This window comes from Myxine glutinosa, chromosome 3, assembly GCF_964187855.1.
Source record: "Myxine glutinosa chromosome 3, kmMyxGlut1.1, whole genome shotgun sequence".
Taxonomy (NCBI): Eukaryota; Metazoa; Chordata; class Myxini; order Myxiniformes; family Myxinidae; genus Myxine; species Myxine glutinosa.
In genome coordinates, this window is record NC_136263.1 from 55,603,452 (window position 1) to 55,621,637 (window position 18,186).

General features: G+C 44.7%; 1 protein-coding gene across 5 annotated transcripts in view; it reads right to left on the reverse strand.

The window, feature by feature from the left end:
* SHPRH (SNF2 histone linker PHD RING helicase) overlaps positions 1 to 18,186 on the reverse strand; it is a 143,880-nt gene that overhangs the window by 28,274 nt on the left and 97,420 nt on the right. For all 5 annotated transcript variants that reach the window (XR_010983740.2, XM_068110817.2, XM_068110818.2 and 2 more), the window contains 4 exons: positions 16,822 to 16,965; positions 16,132 to 16,233; positions 15,472 to 15,540; positions 14,759 to 14,947 (listed from right to left, as the gene is read on the reverse strand). Coding sequence is in view for 4 of the 5 variants with exons in the window: in XM_068110817.2 (XP_067966918.2) it covers positions 14,759 to 14,947; positions 15,472 to 15,540; positions 16,132 to 16,233; positions 16,822 to 16,965 (504 nt within the window). In the remaining variant the exon portion in view is untranslated. The remainder of the gene's footprint in view (positions 1 to 14,758; positions 14,948 to 15,471; positions 15,541 to 16,131; positions 16,234 to 16,821; positions 16,966 to 18,186) is intronic.

The following is an 18,186-nucleotide window of genomic DNA, read 5'->3' on the forward strand; positions in this document are numbered from 1 at the left end:
GTCACCCCACTCGGTGCCCTCTGGCACTGGGCTACCCGGGTCCGTCCTCCGGATCCTCGGGCCCCATCCACAACAACGACTACCGGCTCCCAGAGCCCACCTGCGGCCTCACCTGGCCGACATCCTCACAGTGGTGGAGTGCCCAAACCAACTACACACACTAACAGGCTACATGCCCAGCCATTTCCACAACACTAATGCACCCATCCAATCACCATTCTTCCACCCGCACCACAGATGCCAATATCCAACCACAATTTACCTATACCCTCTACCTAACACTTACACTACCCGCCCCGGGTATTCGTGATGGGGGTCCACTCTTCCCCCATTCACACCTTCGCACCATCCACTCCACTCCACAATTTCCACCATACTCACTCCACGACCATCCATTCCAATACTCCATACCATTTATTCCATACACCTGTCCTCCATTCACCTGTCGTTGCACACCTGTGCAATCATACCTGGTGCCACCTGCACCCTCCTCCTCTTCCTGGACCATTGGGTCAGCACAATACGCAATCACCACTACTCCCTCATACATTGCTCCACACACCTGTCCAGTTGCACACCTGTGCAATCACACCTGTTCAATCCTCAAACACACGGCATCATCTCATCTAACTACTCCCCTCTGAAACTTGCGCTTCCCAGTCGTCCCTTTAAACTATTGCGCTCCCACGTCATTATCATCCACACTAATCTACCTGCGTCCCCACTACAGGTATCATTGTCACTAACTAATCTTAACGTCACCTAATGTCATCTTCTAGGGCCCTACACACAATATCCTAACCCACCCGGGCTAGTTTTCACTGCCATAAACCCCATAAACTAGTGCTCCTTTGCCCCCCCTTCTGTGGGGGGATGGAGGACTGCCCATCCCACCACATCGGGGAGGTCCCACTATCAATTTGGCACACCAAATTTCAGCCAATCAACTGCCAATCACCGTACCAATCATCAAATTTTGCTTTTTTTTTTTTTTAATTTCGGGGCCAAAACACTATCCTCATCACCCGTCTACTTATTAGATCCTCTCGGTGCGCCAATTCACGTCTACAGCCCGGCTTCGTACAGCCGAGCAATGAGCGCGGGTTCTTTGGCGCCGGCGGCCGGACGCGTCCGGCCCTCGGTGCAGGGACGGGGGCTTACCCGTGCCGAGATCCCACGCACCACCTCGGCGCGGAGCCATCCAATTGCCCGATCTCGACCTGCCGGAACGTCTCAATAAAAAGTGGTCGCCATGACGACCCTTCCCATCGGGCCGCCCGCTCCGCCCAGTGGAGCCCGGACGCGGCCGTTCCAAGCGAGGCACAGCGTGGATCGCGTACGTCGGCCCTTTCGAACCCGCCGTGGCTCGGATCCCCGCTGGTTCTCGCGGCACGCGAAGCCCGGCACGCACCGAGGGCCCGATTCGGCTAAAAGTCGCTCTAACCGCTAACCCGGTTACCGTCGATGCCTCACCTGCATGCTTACACGCATACGCTACCCCTTTCTTGCTACTACCTCCAGCTGTTCCCATGCTCCTCGTACCTTTCCTTACACACCTCGGTACACTCATTCCGCTCACCGACTTGGTCACACACCTGACCACCGAACACCTTGGCACACATTCGTCGCTCGCACACCTCACCAACACACCTCTTCGCGCCCCCTCCTCGGTCACCTCCTCTGTGACAATCACAGGTGTGCTCTCACCCGCACACCCAACCACGTGCCTCACGACCAACTCAAGTGTGCATTCCCACACACGCTCTACCATTCCAGGTGTGCATCCTTCCATTCCAGGTGTACATCCTCGCTCACCTGTCACAACCAACTCACGCTCCGTGCCACTCTCACTACTCTCACCACCACTCTTGACAACGCACTCACCCTTACTCTCGACAGCGCACTCTTTCCTCATGCACCTGTCCGTTACACACCTTTCTCGCGCACACTCTTGCGCACACTCTCCCGTTACACCCTCTGTAACACTCACCACAGGCGTACACTTTCTCGTTACATCCTCTAACACTCACCACACCGCGCTTCCATGTACCCCCTTGCACACGCGCTTCGACCAACTCACTCTTGACGGCACACTCTCCCGTTACATCCTCTGTAACACTCCTCACTACGCGCTTCCATGTGCTCCCTCGCACACGCGCTACGACCGACTCACTCTCGACAGCACACTCACTGGTCGGCGCGCACTTTTTCCTCACACACCCCATGGTCGGACATTCTCGCACACCTCTTTTTTCGCACACCTGACCTGTCACACACTCCACCAACGGCCTTTCACGAACACCCGGATCCAAACCAATCCCCAAGCCGACTGAAGCTTTCCTCACATCATGTACATTTCCGATTATATCGCCACTCACCTTGGCACCTCGTCTCCGCACCTCCTTTGCCACCTGCAAACTCTTTATTTGGTTAGTGAGCAGCACATCACGATTCGAGCACAGACCTTGTACCAATTCCATTACTTCCTCCTTTATCTCCCTCTTAGTTTCTGTCCGTCCCTTCTTAATTTCACTCACCTCTTCTTCCACTTCCTCTAATTTTTGCTTCACCTCTTTTATTTCCCGGTGCGTCTCCTCAAGTTCGTCCTCTAAGGCTACCTTGACCGTCTCTATGTGCATCCTCACCTGCCGGTCCTTTGTCTCCATTACTTCTGTCACCTCATCCAACCTCATTGTCAGTCCCTCACGTACCATCTGACATTGCCTCTGTGTCGCTATTAAGTCATTTTTAATTTATTTTTGTGTCGCCTTTAACCCTCCTAGTACCGCAGTGTTCTTTTGAACCTGCTCCACTAACTCCGTCTGTCCCTCTGTCAGCTGTTCTACTCCCTTTGTCAGACCCTCTATTCCCCCCTGTAACCTAGCCGTATTATTTCTCACCTCTTTCTCCATACGCTTCTCACCTCGCTTTACCTCCTCGCGTAGCCCCGAGACCTCCTCACTCACACCTCGTCGTATCCCCTCTTTCATCTCCTCCATCTCTTTTGTAGATGCCACCCTCATCTGTCCCAATTCATCCCTCTGAGCATCCAATTTGGTTTCTACCCCGATTTTTACCTCCTCTATCTGCTCTCCCATTTGTTTAATTTATCGGGCGGATTGCTCCCCTATCTCCCGCAATTTGCCTTCCATCCTATTTTCTAGCCCCATTAACGCATTTTTCATCCCCTCTATCTGATTCTCCTGGGCAGCCATTCTATTTTCCACCCCCGTTAACCCATGTTTCATCCCTTCTATCCCATTGTCTAACCCCTCAAATTTCTTGTCTAATTCCCCGATTTGATTTCTTAGTCGCTCCCCCATTCTGTTTTCCATTTTCTCCATTTCCCTGGCTCTTTTTTCGTTGTCGCACTTCGACTCTGCCATGTATTCGCTAAACCGTGCCATGAACTGCTGCATGTCAAACGGCTGCATGTTAAAGCCCGCTGATACAGCGGGCTCGGCTACCGCGCGCTCGTGCGAGGCGCCTTTTTGCGCGCCTGAAACCTCGTGCGCGAGAGCGCCATTTTGTGCGCCTGATACCCCCTCAACCACATTGCCAATGTTCTCCTCCTCTCTTTCATCCACATACATTTCCCCGAGGTCCTGGGTCGATTCTACCCCGTCTATCTCTCCCACCGGCATCCCGTCGCCTTGACCAGCCATGGCGCGATTTCAAAATTCGGGTTTTGTAAAACAAAAGCAATTTCGGTACTTTGTAATTTTGAGCGCGTTAAGCGCGCTTCGGGTCCGATCTCACTTCCTGACACCAATTTGTTACGGTACGCGGTTAAGGATGTTGTTTGCCGAGCGAAGGCTCCGCGACCGAACAGTTGTTCCCCGACTCACCCGATTCACCCAGACGTTGGCCGTATCGCGCCACAGCTATTCAATCAGGGAAAAGACAAAGATGACGGATGTGAAGAAAAGGAATAAGAAGACGAGAAAAGGGTTGAAAATACTACTAAATTTATTTACTATTTACAGGCTCAAAATAACCAAGGAGAAGGAAAGATAAGAAAATAATATACAGAAGCTTTTAGAGACACAGGGAAAATACTAGCTTATACAGACTTAATTACCTACCCAGGACAGAACAAACAAAGACGACTCACACGGGGAATGATGATAGGAATTGGCTGGAAGGAGAGGATGGCTTGGAGCTGTATTGTGCAGCACGATCGGCGCGTTTAGCAGCCGCCGTTCCTTCGCGGCCCTGCTCAAAACCGCCGTCCAGGCCCCAAGCGGCTGTTGGGTGTTGTTGCTGCTGTGGCCGCCGCTGCTTTTCCAGGATTACAACAGGCTTTGTGCTTTCTGGGATGTCCTCTCCTTGGATGTTCTCTATGTTCTCTTGGTCCAATCACTCCTCACCACCGACAACTCAACGCAACCAACGCAACCACTGACCACCACAACCACACAACTCAGCTCTGCTTCTTGGACCCTCTCTCTTCTCAACGGCTTGGGCTCCCTTTTGTCTGCCGGTAAAAGCTCATCTCTCAAAGCTTGTCTCAGCTTCTCTTTTGGGAGCGTCGCGCTGCGGATTTTAGCTGCGGTCACGCCTGCTCATTCCCTCCTCTCAGCGCCTCTCTTTCTTCTTCAAAGCTCGACTCCTCGGGGAGCGTCACGCTGTGGGTTATATAGGCCCCGCCCCTCAACCTTTTGCGAACCTCCCCGATCGCTCTTCCTCCGCCCTCTCTAGTCAAACCCCGGGCTCATGGTTGGTCGAGTGGGGCTGGCTCACTCCTCCCCTCTATGACGAGGTGGAGACACGCCTTTCTTCTCCGACCCTGCCTTGTGGTCAATGGCGGTTATTGGAGGGGAGGTAATTGCCAAACGACGAAAAGGGGGAATGGAGGTTTTGGGAATGGGAATGAAGGGAATCTATCTCTTTCACTGGTGCAATGGAGTACTTCAATTAATGGGAGACACAGCCTTACCCTAAAACACAGAATAAGATATAACTATCGAACAGGGGTATTCTATTATTGGCTGACGTGTATGCTTGTGGACTAATTATGGGATGCCCTTTGACCTTTACACAGCTCCGGAGGCAGGGGGCGCAGAATAAACAATAATAATAATAATAAAGCACACAATCAAAAAAAATATAGTCCTCATATCCGCAACAATATATATATATATATATATATATATCTATAATTCCAGCAATCTCTGTGTGTGTGTGTGTGTGTGTGTGTGTCTGTGTGTGTGTGTGTGTGTCTGTGTGTGTGTTTGTTTGTCTGTGACCGCTGTTTCTCGACAACCACGGGTCCGATATACTTGAAACTTGCCAGGTATATTGCTGGGGACCCGAGGATGTGCCTTTTCAAGGTTTAAAATTAATCGCAGAAGTAGTTACCGAGCTATGTCCAAAAAACGATTCAACCAATCAGAGAGCAGCGAGCTATCGCGTGTGCCGAACGTGGCGAACACACTCTGCCTCGGACGGCACATTTGAGAGCGTATTCATTTATTTCACGTTGGCAAACTATGTTGCCGCTATGTTGGCGTTAAACTATGTTTTAAAACTAATTAAAACCATTTCATGTAAATAGAGGGGGGGGGGGATTGTCACTGTACTCGCAAGCCGTTCGCCGTTCGCTTTGGCGTTGCGAATGGACCAAAAACATTTTCATGAACCAAACCATTTCATGTAAAGCGTTCGCCGTTCGCTTTGGCGTTGCGAATGGACCAAAACATTTCATGGACCAAACCATTTCATGTAAATAGAGGGGGGGGGGGATATAATTTTAGATATATATATAGTACGGGGCATGCCCTAGTATATATAAATATATATATATATATATATATATATTGTTACGGTTTTTCGAACCTTCACTTTGTAAATAATAATTCTTGTAAATAATTCTCTTCACTTAAAAAGGTTGCACCCATAGTTAGTCCATATTGCAACACGTCGGGCACCATAGGAACTTCTTCAGTCATTTCATTAGTATGTGTTTCAGGTAAGGCTCTGTTTCCAATAGTTTGACTCTGCGTTGCATTAATCAAATAACATAGGCCTTTTTCAATCCCATTCATTTTGCGGCTTGGCTCTCTCCAAATTGGGTTACGCGCCTCTGCTCGCCCAGCAGCGTTCGCTGCATCAAACGCCATTACGCACGCGGTCAAGTTGGAGAAGAAGGGCGGAGCACCAAGGACAAAGGCGTGGCCACCGTCAACGTGTCACCAAGGGAGGAATCGGTGAGCCCTCGCGACCAAACCAGGGCAGAGGCGAGTTCACCGGTGGGTGTGTCTAAAAGCGGGCGGCTTGATTTCAAAAGGGACACTATATAAGCGCAAGCGCGGCGCCTTGAGAGGAGAGGAGATGAGACGGGAGGACGGGAGCGAGAGAGAGAGAGAGCTGGCGTGAGAGCTGAGTGCACTTCTAGCTGGGACTTCTGCCGAACATCAGCGCGTCAGGCACGTTCAAAGCCTCCCTCCCCCGATTTATGAACCCCGATCACTAAGGGTCCGCTCGCGTTCAACAATCAATGAACAGTACTGCCTGCCGGGTTTCGCCGCGGAACCAAAACGTGGACCGGAGTGGAGCGTGAACCATCTTCCTGGACATTCCTCCCCTGCCATCTGCCTGGACCTTCTCTTCCTTCCTGCTATTCCCCTTTCGTGTTGTCCTGGGCGTGATAATTAAGAGTGTATAAGATTGCCCTGTGTCTGCTGCTTCTTCTTCTTCCCTTGTACATGCCCTTCTTTCATCTCCTCTTTGGGTTTTTGTACGTGATTAATAAATCTTTGTTCTCCCTTTACTTTGGTTTCCTCTCATGCCGATCGCTTTCGTGATTTCCTCAATTGAGTACCGGTGGCACGATTTGGCCAATCGCTCGGAATCGGGTTAGTCTATTGCTAACGGCTCGAATCGCGGATTGCTAAACCGCTCGGCAATTTCCATCTGTCCGTGGTTCGAGCGGAAATTATCTCCCTGCTTTGTGGAGAGATTGGTAAGCAGGTATTTGGGAATTCATCTTGACCAATCACCCTGGCCAATCTCAACCCCGCAAAGGAGCGTGTAATTTCCAGGAGCAGGGGATCGGCCAGTGTAAAAGACAAGGGATTAACCCCCCCTTGGTAAGGTAAGGGGAGCGCCGACACCGGATCCGGATATATATATATATATATATATATATATATATATATATATATATATATATATATATATATATATATATATATATATATATATATAAATAAATATATATATATATATATAAATATATATATACTGTATATATATATATAAATAAATAAATAAATATATATATATATATATATATATATATATATATATATATATATATATATAAAAGGGTGTCACTCGTAATAGTGGGCAGAAATTTAAAGATGGATTTTTTTCAGTCTCACCCCGTAATATTATTCCACTTAGTGTAAAAGCTGAGTAGACGAAATTTGGTCCTGATTAGCCATCATTTGGAGGTCGCCCATTCAATTTTAAATAATGTCCGTTTGTTCACATCACTTTCTACTTCTTGGAAATAAACCAAATAAGCATTTTCCTTTATTTCATGATTTCGGGGTTTTCTTGCTTAAGAGTTAAAAAAATTCCATTCCTGGTATTCCATTAGACGTTACCCCTTTTAGTATTGGGAGGATGCCGCCGTCCCGAACAACCAACTAAGCTTCGCCGTCGTATAATAATATTTTAACCAAATACCATAATGTAAGTAGGACATTGAAAAAACGCATATTGCACGAACATAATATGTATTGTAAAAATGTAAAAAATAATTTCACGAGGTAATACATTCAAAAAATGGCAAAGTATCAAAAGTAGAACTTTGGAAAAACGCAAATAATACGAATATCGATGCTCATACACTGATACTTCCTTCACATCTTCATCAATGCTGATTTATTCGGAGCTGGGTGTCGCTTTCTGTGCTCGGTGACAACCTGGACGAGGAACTGGAACTGTTCCTCTTTCAATGTCAACTTTCCATTCAGCTCCTGTACCAGAGCCACAGCCCGTTCGGCCCTGTCGTTCACCACCGCAAGTTTGGAGACGAGAGCCCGAGATTGCACGTAGTCAGAGTTCGACATCCACAAACTGGGATGGTAGAGTAGGAAATCTTTTGACAATTGAAGTTTTGAGAAGAATCCACGGGTGTTCTTCGTGACCAATTGTACTAGTCCCTTGCTATAGTTGAGGAATGTAGCTTCCAATATACGAGGACGTCTTGGTGGCCTGTCAGGGGCTTCCTCGTCCAATGCTTTGACCATGTTGCACTTCATTTCCGTCGAAATCCTCTCATCAAAAAATGCTAGACCCACTGCCTCTTCCGAAAGGTACCATAGGTGCGCAGCTAGCTTCTTCGTAGTAGCATCAGAGATCTTATTGTCCGAATATCGAATGAGCGTCCTCATCAATTCCCAATCATTCAGCGGTGCTTCGATGGATTGGGAAGCTGTTGTCCACACCTTCATGTACACAAGAATGGAAAAGAGAGTGAGATCTCGAATGCCACGTACCTCAGTGTTTGTCATTTGGAACTGGTTACGGAAGAGCCAGATCTTGATGGCGTAGAGCACCTTAGCCATCCATCGAGCCTGGTGCATGGCACCAGGGGCACGGAATTTGATGCCCTTGTGTGGAATTCCACCGAGGAAGATGACGGAAAGATTAAGTAATTCCTGATAGTCATCACGCACTTGATGAGCCTGTGACTTAGCAAACTCAATGAGGTCCGTTCTGAATTCAGAAATTGCAGCTTTGGTGACCACATCTGTGTCCGCCGTTTGGAATTGTCGCTGGTCAACGAAGAGCCATTGACTACGGAAGCGCTTGAAGAGTAGAATCTCAGGACCAGTTGATGCTGTCCCCATGGTTGCTTCAAACGCTGCTCCGAGCACCAATTCTAGGACGTGGTGTCTGCACGCAAAGTACATGAGGTCTCCTCTAAGTTTTTCCTCCAGAAGAACAAGAGTTCCCCCACCGTGACCTGTGTTTGTCGCAGTGGTGTCGAAACACATGGCTTTGACGCGATCAGTCACTCTCCATTCATTTAGGCATTCTGTGATGGCATTTGCTTGTGCCTGCGCAGTACCTGACGAAAGCTTTGGCACCCCGAGGAGCTGTTCTGTTCCGGAGCCAGATATAAGAATAGGAAGCTGGTCAACATGTTCCCGTGACGTCAGACCTTGCATGAGTTTCCTGTCCCAGTGAACAGTTAACGGACCCTCCACTTGCAACTTCGTCTTCAACTGCTGAGCCATCTGGATGCAGAAGTTTTCACGCTGACGATGAATGGGCCCACGATTGATGTTGCACTCGCTGGCGTCATGACCAAAGCTGGTAGCTGCTTTGGCCAGCAGATACGTGGCCTTCCTTGACGAGAGATGTGTACGATCAAGTGCTGCTGCCAATTCTGGTGTCATGATGTTCTTCGTCATTTTTCGTTTTTGCGTGAACGATCCATCACATGCTCCTTGTTCTTCCTGGCTGTCACCTGCGCTTGAAGACGATGACTCTAAAACCGCTACCACAGATACTGCCTTCATTTCATCTGCTGATCGCTTTCTTCGTTTCTCCTCTTCCTCCCGCTGTCGATTACGATATTCGGCTTGGCGTTGATGGGTCTTGTCCAGACCTGTCATTGAGCCGGGACATCCTCTATGATGCTGCTGCTGGAGGAACACCCAATCCTCTCGGCACTTGATCAGTTTCTCAGCGTCAGCGTGGGCGATGTCAAAGAGATGATCTAAACGTTCAACAAATTCTTTTTCCTTCGTCTTGTGTGAATCACTTGTCCTTGAAGCATGTTTCTTGAGGCCTTTCCACTCCTTGAAAACTTTTTCTAGTTTGCTCATGCAATGTTGCTCGAGCCTGGTTGGAATATGAGCTTTATCCCAGAAAGCCATCACTGCTCGACAAGACTCCCTTAATGCGTCCCGGACTGTCAGTTTCTTTTCATGGTGAAGGTAGAAGAAATGCCCGAATGCTTGCCTATATGAGGGCTTGCCTAATTGCCCTCATATAAAGCCCGAATGCTTGCCTAATCATTTATTTTGTATAGCGCTTTTCATGAAGCCCAAAGGCACTTTGACAGAGTGGAAAACATAATGCATATATATAATATATATATATAATAAAAACGGCCGGCGTTTTCCCAATGATTTTATTTTTCCTTATTCCTTATTACCTTGCTTAATTACTATTTAATGTAAATACATGCGCGTGTTGCATCCCTTCACTTCATCCACCGTTGTTCATAGCAAGTATACCTGTTTGTTGGTATCCATCTGTAGAAAGATTAAGTAGAATATGATTTATATGTAAGACCAATCACTGCGAAATCTGCGAGATGACCGACGTGTTGCATTTTTTTTTTTTTTTTTGTGCGTAGAAATATCAATTTTTTTTTGGAAGCAGGAATGATATTAAAAGAGCCGCGTTTTGATGAGGTTTAGGGAGTTGAAAGGAGAACAATTGAGAGAAGAGGAACGGATGCTGGAGAAGGAAAAATGACAAGGCTTAGGGAAATGGATGACCGGAAAAACTGAAGAAGCCCACAGACGTCGATAATTTTATACGTGTAGAATGGAGAATTGTAGAACATATTATGTTCATCGGTCATTCATTCGTATTTATAAAAAACATGAACAAATAATAGTTTTATTTAAATAAATAAAAATCTGATTTTTAAATTAAAAAACAAAATAAATAAAAAACAAAAAAAAACTTTGGACCCCGGGGTTAACCTTTTAAAGTTATTCAATCCAAATGATTTTTCAGTCACAAAGTTTTTACTACTAATCGAATAGCTTCCCGGGGTGAGAGTATGAAAAATCCAAACCTTACATTTTAGTGACACCCTAAATTATATATACTAGGACGTGCCCGTACGTGGCGTACCCGTAACCGTACCGTACCCGGAACCGTACCCGTACCCGTACCGTACCCGTACCCGTGACGTGCCCGTAATGAATATGTACAAAATATAAATATGTATGTACTACAATCGATCGTACCTTACAACAATCAACACAGATTGCAACGTCAAATAAATGAATACGCTCTCAAATGTGCCGTCCGAGGCAGCGTCTGCTCGCCACGTTCAGCGTCACTATGACTATCCGTAAGTCCGGAAGTGACGTCCTCATTTGACTGTCCGGAAGGTCGCATATCGCAGTTACGATGAATCGCAAATTAGTTTTAATTAGTTTTAAAACATAGTTTAACGCCAACATAGTTTGCCAACGTGAAATAAATGAATACGCTCTCAAATGTGCCGTCCGAGGCAGAGTGTGTTCGCCACGTTCGGCACACGCGATAGCTCGCTGCTCTCTGATTGGTTGAATCGTTTTTTGGACATAGCTCGGTAACTACTTCTGCGATTAATTTAAAACCTTGAAAAGGCACATCCTCGGGTCCCCAGCAATATACCTGGCAAGTTTAAAGTATATCGGACCCGTGGTTGTCGAGAAACAGCGGTCACAGACAAACAAACACACACACAGACACACACACACACACACACACAGACACACACACACACACACAGAGATTGCTGGAATTATAGATAGATATATATAATTTAGGGTGTCACTAAAATGTAAGGTTTGGATTTTTCATATATATATAATAATAATAATAATTCATTTATTTTGTATAGCGCTTTTCATGAAGCCCAAAGGCGCTTTGACAGAGTGGAAAACATAATGCATATATATATATAATAAAAACGGCCGGCGTTTTCCCAATGATTTTATTTTTCCTTATTCCTTATTACCTTGCTTAATTACTATTTAATGTAAATACATGCGCGTTTATATGCCACCTGTCGCCATCTCCGAACCTGCCACCATCAAGTGAACTTAGGTTGATCATTATGGCTCCCAAAAGACCCAATTTGAACCAACCAGCCAAGAAGAGGAGGAAACCAATGACCCTGGAGGTCAAACTTGATATCCTGAATAAATTATCATCAGTTTCTGCTTCATCTTTGGCCGGGCAATATGGCGTGAATGAATCAACCATTAGGACGGTACGGAAGGCCGAAGATAAAATCCGTTCCAGCGTTTGTGCAGCAGCCTCCATCACAACATCATATGTTAGCAGGAGAGACACCCTTGTTGAAAAAAATGGAAAAAAGATTGAGTGTCTGGATCAAAGATCAGAACCAGAAAACTGCTCCAGTGGATGGGCCCATGATAAGAAGAAAGGCCATTAGCATCTACAATTACCTGAAGAAGGTAATTTATACATACGATGATACGAGTCGCCACCTGCCGTCATCGTGACATCAGTTAAATTTTACATTCCGGATTAATTGCGACAAAAACGGCCGGCGTTTTCCCAAAGATTTTGATGTCCTGAAATTTGGATTTGATTACATGGAAGAAGAAGTAGAAGAACTGTTAAAGTCCCATGGAGAAGAACTGTCCACTGAAGAACTTGAAGAACTTGTGACCCAGACGTCTGATGAAGAAGACAATGAAGAATATGATGAAGAGCCAGAAAAGGCAGAATTAATCACCAAACTGCTGGAGGAGCTCTTCAAGGCAACAAAAACTGCCCAAGAAATTTCTGTAAGGATAGATCCTTTTGTGGAAAGAAGCCTGAAGTTCAAGTGGGCCACAGAGTCAGCTTTAAATCCCTACACAGAAATTCACAGGGAGTTAAAACAGAAGGCAAGGCAAGTGCCTATAACACAATTCTTTAGGCCTACTTCAACAGCTACAAGCAGCAATTCAACCCTTTCCACCAGCACTTCAACACCATCCACCAGCAAATCATCACCCAAACCTCCAACAACCACCTCACAATAAGGTGTTATTTTGCAATAATACAGTACTATTATGATACTAACACTTATTTTAATGTATATTTAATAATGCTGCACCGTCCCATACAAGGAAACATGTAAAAAAAAAAGCAAGAAAGGCTGTTTTAGGGTCAGTTTTTTGGAAGCCTGGAACATATCCCCAATTTCCCCATACGCTTAATAATTCCTCCAACGCGAATTCCTCCAACACGAGGTTATCCCAGAACGTATCCCCCACGTTGGAGGAAGTTTTACTGTGTGTGTATATATACACTACTCACAATAAGTTAGGGATATTGTGGGAGTGAGTTAATTTTTTTTATAGGGGTGTGTGTTTCACTTCACTGATTTTTGGGATAGGCAGACCATTGTATGTGGGTTGTTCAGGTTAGAATTCTATTTACATAGAAAAACAAGCATTCTGAGTATTGCGCTGCAATACATGTCCCCTACCGGCAGTCTGTCGTCCGGAAAACTGTTGGGGAAATTACCAAGGGTTATTTACCCACCGGTTCTGAATCGTTCCCAATCGCTAATTACCTCAGGAAGGGCTCACCTGTGATTCGCACTCAGGACTTCGATTTATACACCTTGCAGACAGGTCAGCAGAAGCACGAGAAAATAAGTTGTTGATAAAGAACCTTTCGAGTCGCTAAATATCAGTAATTTATTATATTTTCCGGTTCACGATCAATGATCGATGTGTATATATATGTTGCTCGGCTTGGCTCCGCCCCTCCCGAAAGCGTGCGCTGTGTCGCGCTTTTGACGTTCGTGAGGCGAGGCTGAGGGCACGCGGTGCAGCTTGAGGAGAACTCTAGAATAAACAAAGTGCCATAACTTTGTCAAAAATGTTCAAAACGTCTAGAGTTCGAACTTGATCTGTAACTTATCATGAGGAAACCATGTACCAAGATTGAAATCATTAGCATTAAGAGTTTAGAAAAAAAGTCCGGAAAACTGTTCTTTGCGTGATGGACTGACAGACTGATGGACTGACAGACAGACGGAGGGACGACGTGCAAACCTATAGTCCCCTCCGGTGTACACAGGCAGGGGACTAATAAGAACAATTGAGTAAAATGAGATCAAATAAGTAACACTTACCATCAATAAGAAGGTTTTTCTGCTTAACGTACCTATACAGAACAGTACGGTTTTGTGATCAGGTTGTTGTTGTGTAGCCCTGGTCAGGTCTGCTTGAACAGGCCCATGGCACCGAGATAGCCGATCGTTCTCCCAGGAGCGATCCACAGTTCCCTCACACATATGGTGTGCTCTTGCCTTAATGAAGCCAGGACAGCACAGTCTTCCATAATGTGTTTTGTTGTGTGTGGAGCAGCCTGGCAGCGGTTGTAGAAGTCGTTGGTGGCATCCCCAATAGGAATCTCCGATGCAACAGAACAAAACACGGGGTTCTTCTTCTTCACTATGATCAATCATCTTGTTCCTTTCTACTGTTCCTTTTGTTCTGTTGCATCCTCATTGAAAGTGTTTAAAAGTTGAAACTGTTTAAAAAGACTTATGAAAACCGAACGAGTTTAACGGGGAAGTGGTTCACTTTTTCCACGGACATGCAGAAATGTCGGTGTGAAGGGAGAGGAAGGGTGTTCAAAAGTTAAGCGCAGATACGCAAAAACGCAGACTGTGAACACGCGGACGGCGAGGTTTGACTATACTATTGTATTCGATGATAATTTCTGCTGTTGTGTTGCCTTTGTGCGTTTCACCCTTTTTCTCTGATCCTTTTAAATGCCTTATTGTTTTGTTGTTTTACCTTCTTAGGATTGTGCTCAAAATTTACTGTGCCATCAGCAAAGGTACAAGAAGCCATATGTGCATGCTCCTCATCAGTGTAAGCACATTTTGGCATTTGCTTGTTCTTTTATTTACCACTTGATATATCTATTTTGCTGGCCTCATGTCTATAATCAAAGAAGAGAAAAAATAAACCTTCACACTGATGTCATTGTCACTGGTGGTATCGGCTACAGTAGTCACACAGGCGAGCTCACGGTGCAGGGCCGGCTGTCTGCACACGGCACAGCAAATAGAACCCCTGCCTCGACCCGTGCTGCACTGCTGTATCTGCAGTGCCATGCACGCCCCACAGAAACAGTGCCCACAGGGCAGCACTGACCACTAGGGGTGGTTGGGATAGGTATGGAAGAAACATGAACACATCAGTCAATAACATCCCACAAGTCCCCTTAATGACCCAGTCCTTGATAGTAAATGAGATGTGTACAAACGAGATGGTGGTGGACATAGAAGGGTGTTGTGAAACACAAACTAGCAAGTAAATGCTCGATTTAGGAAACGTTAATGGGGGTAATAAAATCATGGGTAAAAAGAGAATACCCAAGATGAAAGAAACCTGAAGAGGCATGTGTCACTGTGTCAGTCTTGAGAAATGAGGCACACTTCCGAAATGAGGCATAGGCCTTTAGGCCAGACACATCGTCAAATTCGACAACAGACCGAGAAGATACGTCGAACACATGAGAATGGGTTCAAAATACAATTAACACAGGGATGAAACGACAACAGAAAATTAGACAGATCCAGTATGGAATTCATAGCTTTGAAGAACTTCAATGAAGGAAGTAAAACCCAATGTTTCAGCAAGCTCGGACCCAGAACCAGAAGAAGTTTTAATCCATTACCTCCTGGCCTAATGGCCTGGTACAGATTGGGCAAGGATCAACATTCTCCCCTCCGGAACATGCTTGTGACTGAAACAACAAATGTTGCAATCATTAGAGACGGATGGAATTGCTTTTCTCAAAATAAACAGTTTCTTCAATTGATTACGAGAACTAAAAGCAGCCCATTGTTCACAGTGCAAAACTGCTTCATAACATTCCTAACCCTTTTCACCATTAGGGGGCACAACAGCACAAAAGCTGCATAAAAGTCAAATTATGCTGCTTCACCAACTACACCACACACAAATATGGTTGGTTGAACATTCAATGTCCAGGATAGAAGAAAACATTATCAGCGAGCCAAAGAGGAAACATCTAAATTTCCTTACTACTGTCAACTCTCAAAACTAAAAAAAAGAAATGCAGATTTTTCCATATGTACCATCCTGGTATTTGTAACTCAACACTGTCCTCATGATGAGGTGCAGCTCAACAAAGACAACAACAACAACATGCATTTTAAGGCCATTTCCCCTGCTAGAGCGGGGGTTAGCCTCAACAGACTGACATTATTTATTTTCCAGCAAGCCACCTTCATGAAAATTCACTACAAACGGGAAAGTTAATGAGCTTGACAGCAAAAGTGCAACGAGCATGATCAAAGTGACAACTTGGCACCTTCTCCAGGTTTTCAAGGTACAGAAGCTGTCCAAGCTTCCTGCGCAGCTGGGACGTTGCGACTGCTTTGTCATTTAATAGTTTGCTCTGTTGTTGTTCTACCTGCGCTCAAACCCAACAAGAAGAAATGGGGAAACAAACACGGGGTTAAAACATTCGCGCCATTCTTACTATCACTGATTATTTTTGTTTCCTCACCGCAGACATCATCTCAACCGATTTGCAGAAACTATTAGTAGTGAAGGCGATAAACACAAAATAAGTAAAAAGGATACTTATCCCCCTTTCTTAACCACCCCTCTTCCCCCTTTGTTTGCTCGTTGGCAGTTGATTTGTTCCTTTTCTTTTTCATCCCCACTTTCCCCTTCCTCTTCCTCTTCCTATTGCGTTTCAGCTCATGCGCAGTTTTCTTCACCCAAATATGTCCTTCTCCTCCTCACCTTGAGCATTATGTCATACTCTGCTGGTGGTGTTTCCACCCTTCCCATTTTGTTTCATTCCATTCTGCTCTAGCTCTTCCATGAGATTCGACCATGTATACAAAAAAAATCAGCTCATGAAGACTGGCTAACAATTGATTAAAAGAAAACTCATTAAAATTCCTTTGTGCCCTTCATAGATATAAATGGAATCAAAATATATAACTACAATAAGAATCTAAAATATTTCAGGTTTTAAAGACAAGATCACCTCGCCGGGTTCAATGATGTTAGGAACAGGAGGGTTAGGTTTTTCCTCATGTGGCAAAAGCAGGCGGAACCTCTGAGTCGCCATTGAGAGCTCGTCCATTGCTGAGATGCGATTCCTCAGCATCATCCAATAGGCATGCAATACCTTAGAAAGAAAAAGCCAATGAGGTGGCAGCTTACAACAACAATTACTGAGCAGTGAATATTATAACTTGTAATACTCAAAATTTCATCTTCATTTGTTGTCAATTCCCGACGACCCCAACTTTCATCGACTTAACCGATTTTGTCTATTTTCTGTGTGTGTGCGTGTGTGTGCGTGCGTGCGTGTCTGCCTGCAGGTACAATTTAATATAGCGCCCCCAGGCGGCCATAGGAACAATTCTGCATAGATAAAAAGGTTGGCCACAAAGTCTTGTTCCACTTTTAAAATTCCATTACAACCAAATCAAACAAGCCTTTGTGGACACCCTGTATAAATTAACCGCACCATTATTTTTGTCTAATTTAATAACAAGTTTATTTTGTATATTAAATGTGGATTATGTCCACATTGTCTGCACCCATTCTTGTGTGTGTGTGTGTGTGTGTGTGTGTGTGTGTCTGTGTTTTCCCACACCACCGTGGTTTGAGATTGGCTGCAAGCAAGGCCGATAGTCTAATATAAATATTATATAATAATATTTTATATAATAATATTTTATATAATAATATAATAATATAATAATATAATAATATAATATATATATATATATATATATATATATATATATATATATATATATATACATATACATATATATATACATACATATATACATATACATACATATATATATATATATATATATATATATATATATATATATATATATATATATATATATATATATACATATATATAATATTATAGTCCAACATATAGGCCTATAGTCAACTAAGACACGCACAGTTCTACAGAGTTGTTTAAGTTAACAATTACATTTTAACATCAAACTTAACCATAAGTTGCTTTGACAATATTAATGTAAATTATGTCCAAGTTAGTCAGTCATACCTGTGTCTGAGGGTGTACATTTCTCCACACCTAGATTTCCTGTCATTAATATTGTTCATCATAAGGCAATTGGGGTGTGAAGAGAATGACAGAGATCTGTAATCTGGTGGTGAAAGAAGGTCGCATTCCAGTGGATTGGGAACTGAGTACCCTCGTCCCTCGATACAAGGGGAAAGGTGACCCTCTGGACTGTGGCTCATATAGAGCGATAAAGTTATATTGGAGCATGGAATGAAGGTATTGGAAAGGGTGTTGGAGAGGAGGCTAAGGAAGAATGTGAAGATCGACGAAATGCAGTTTGGATTTATG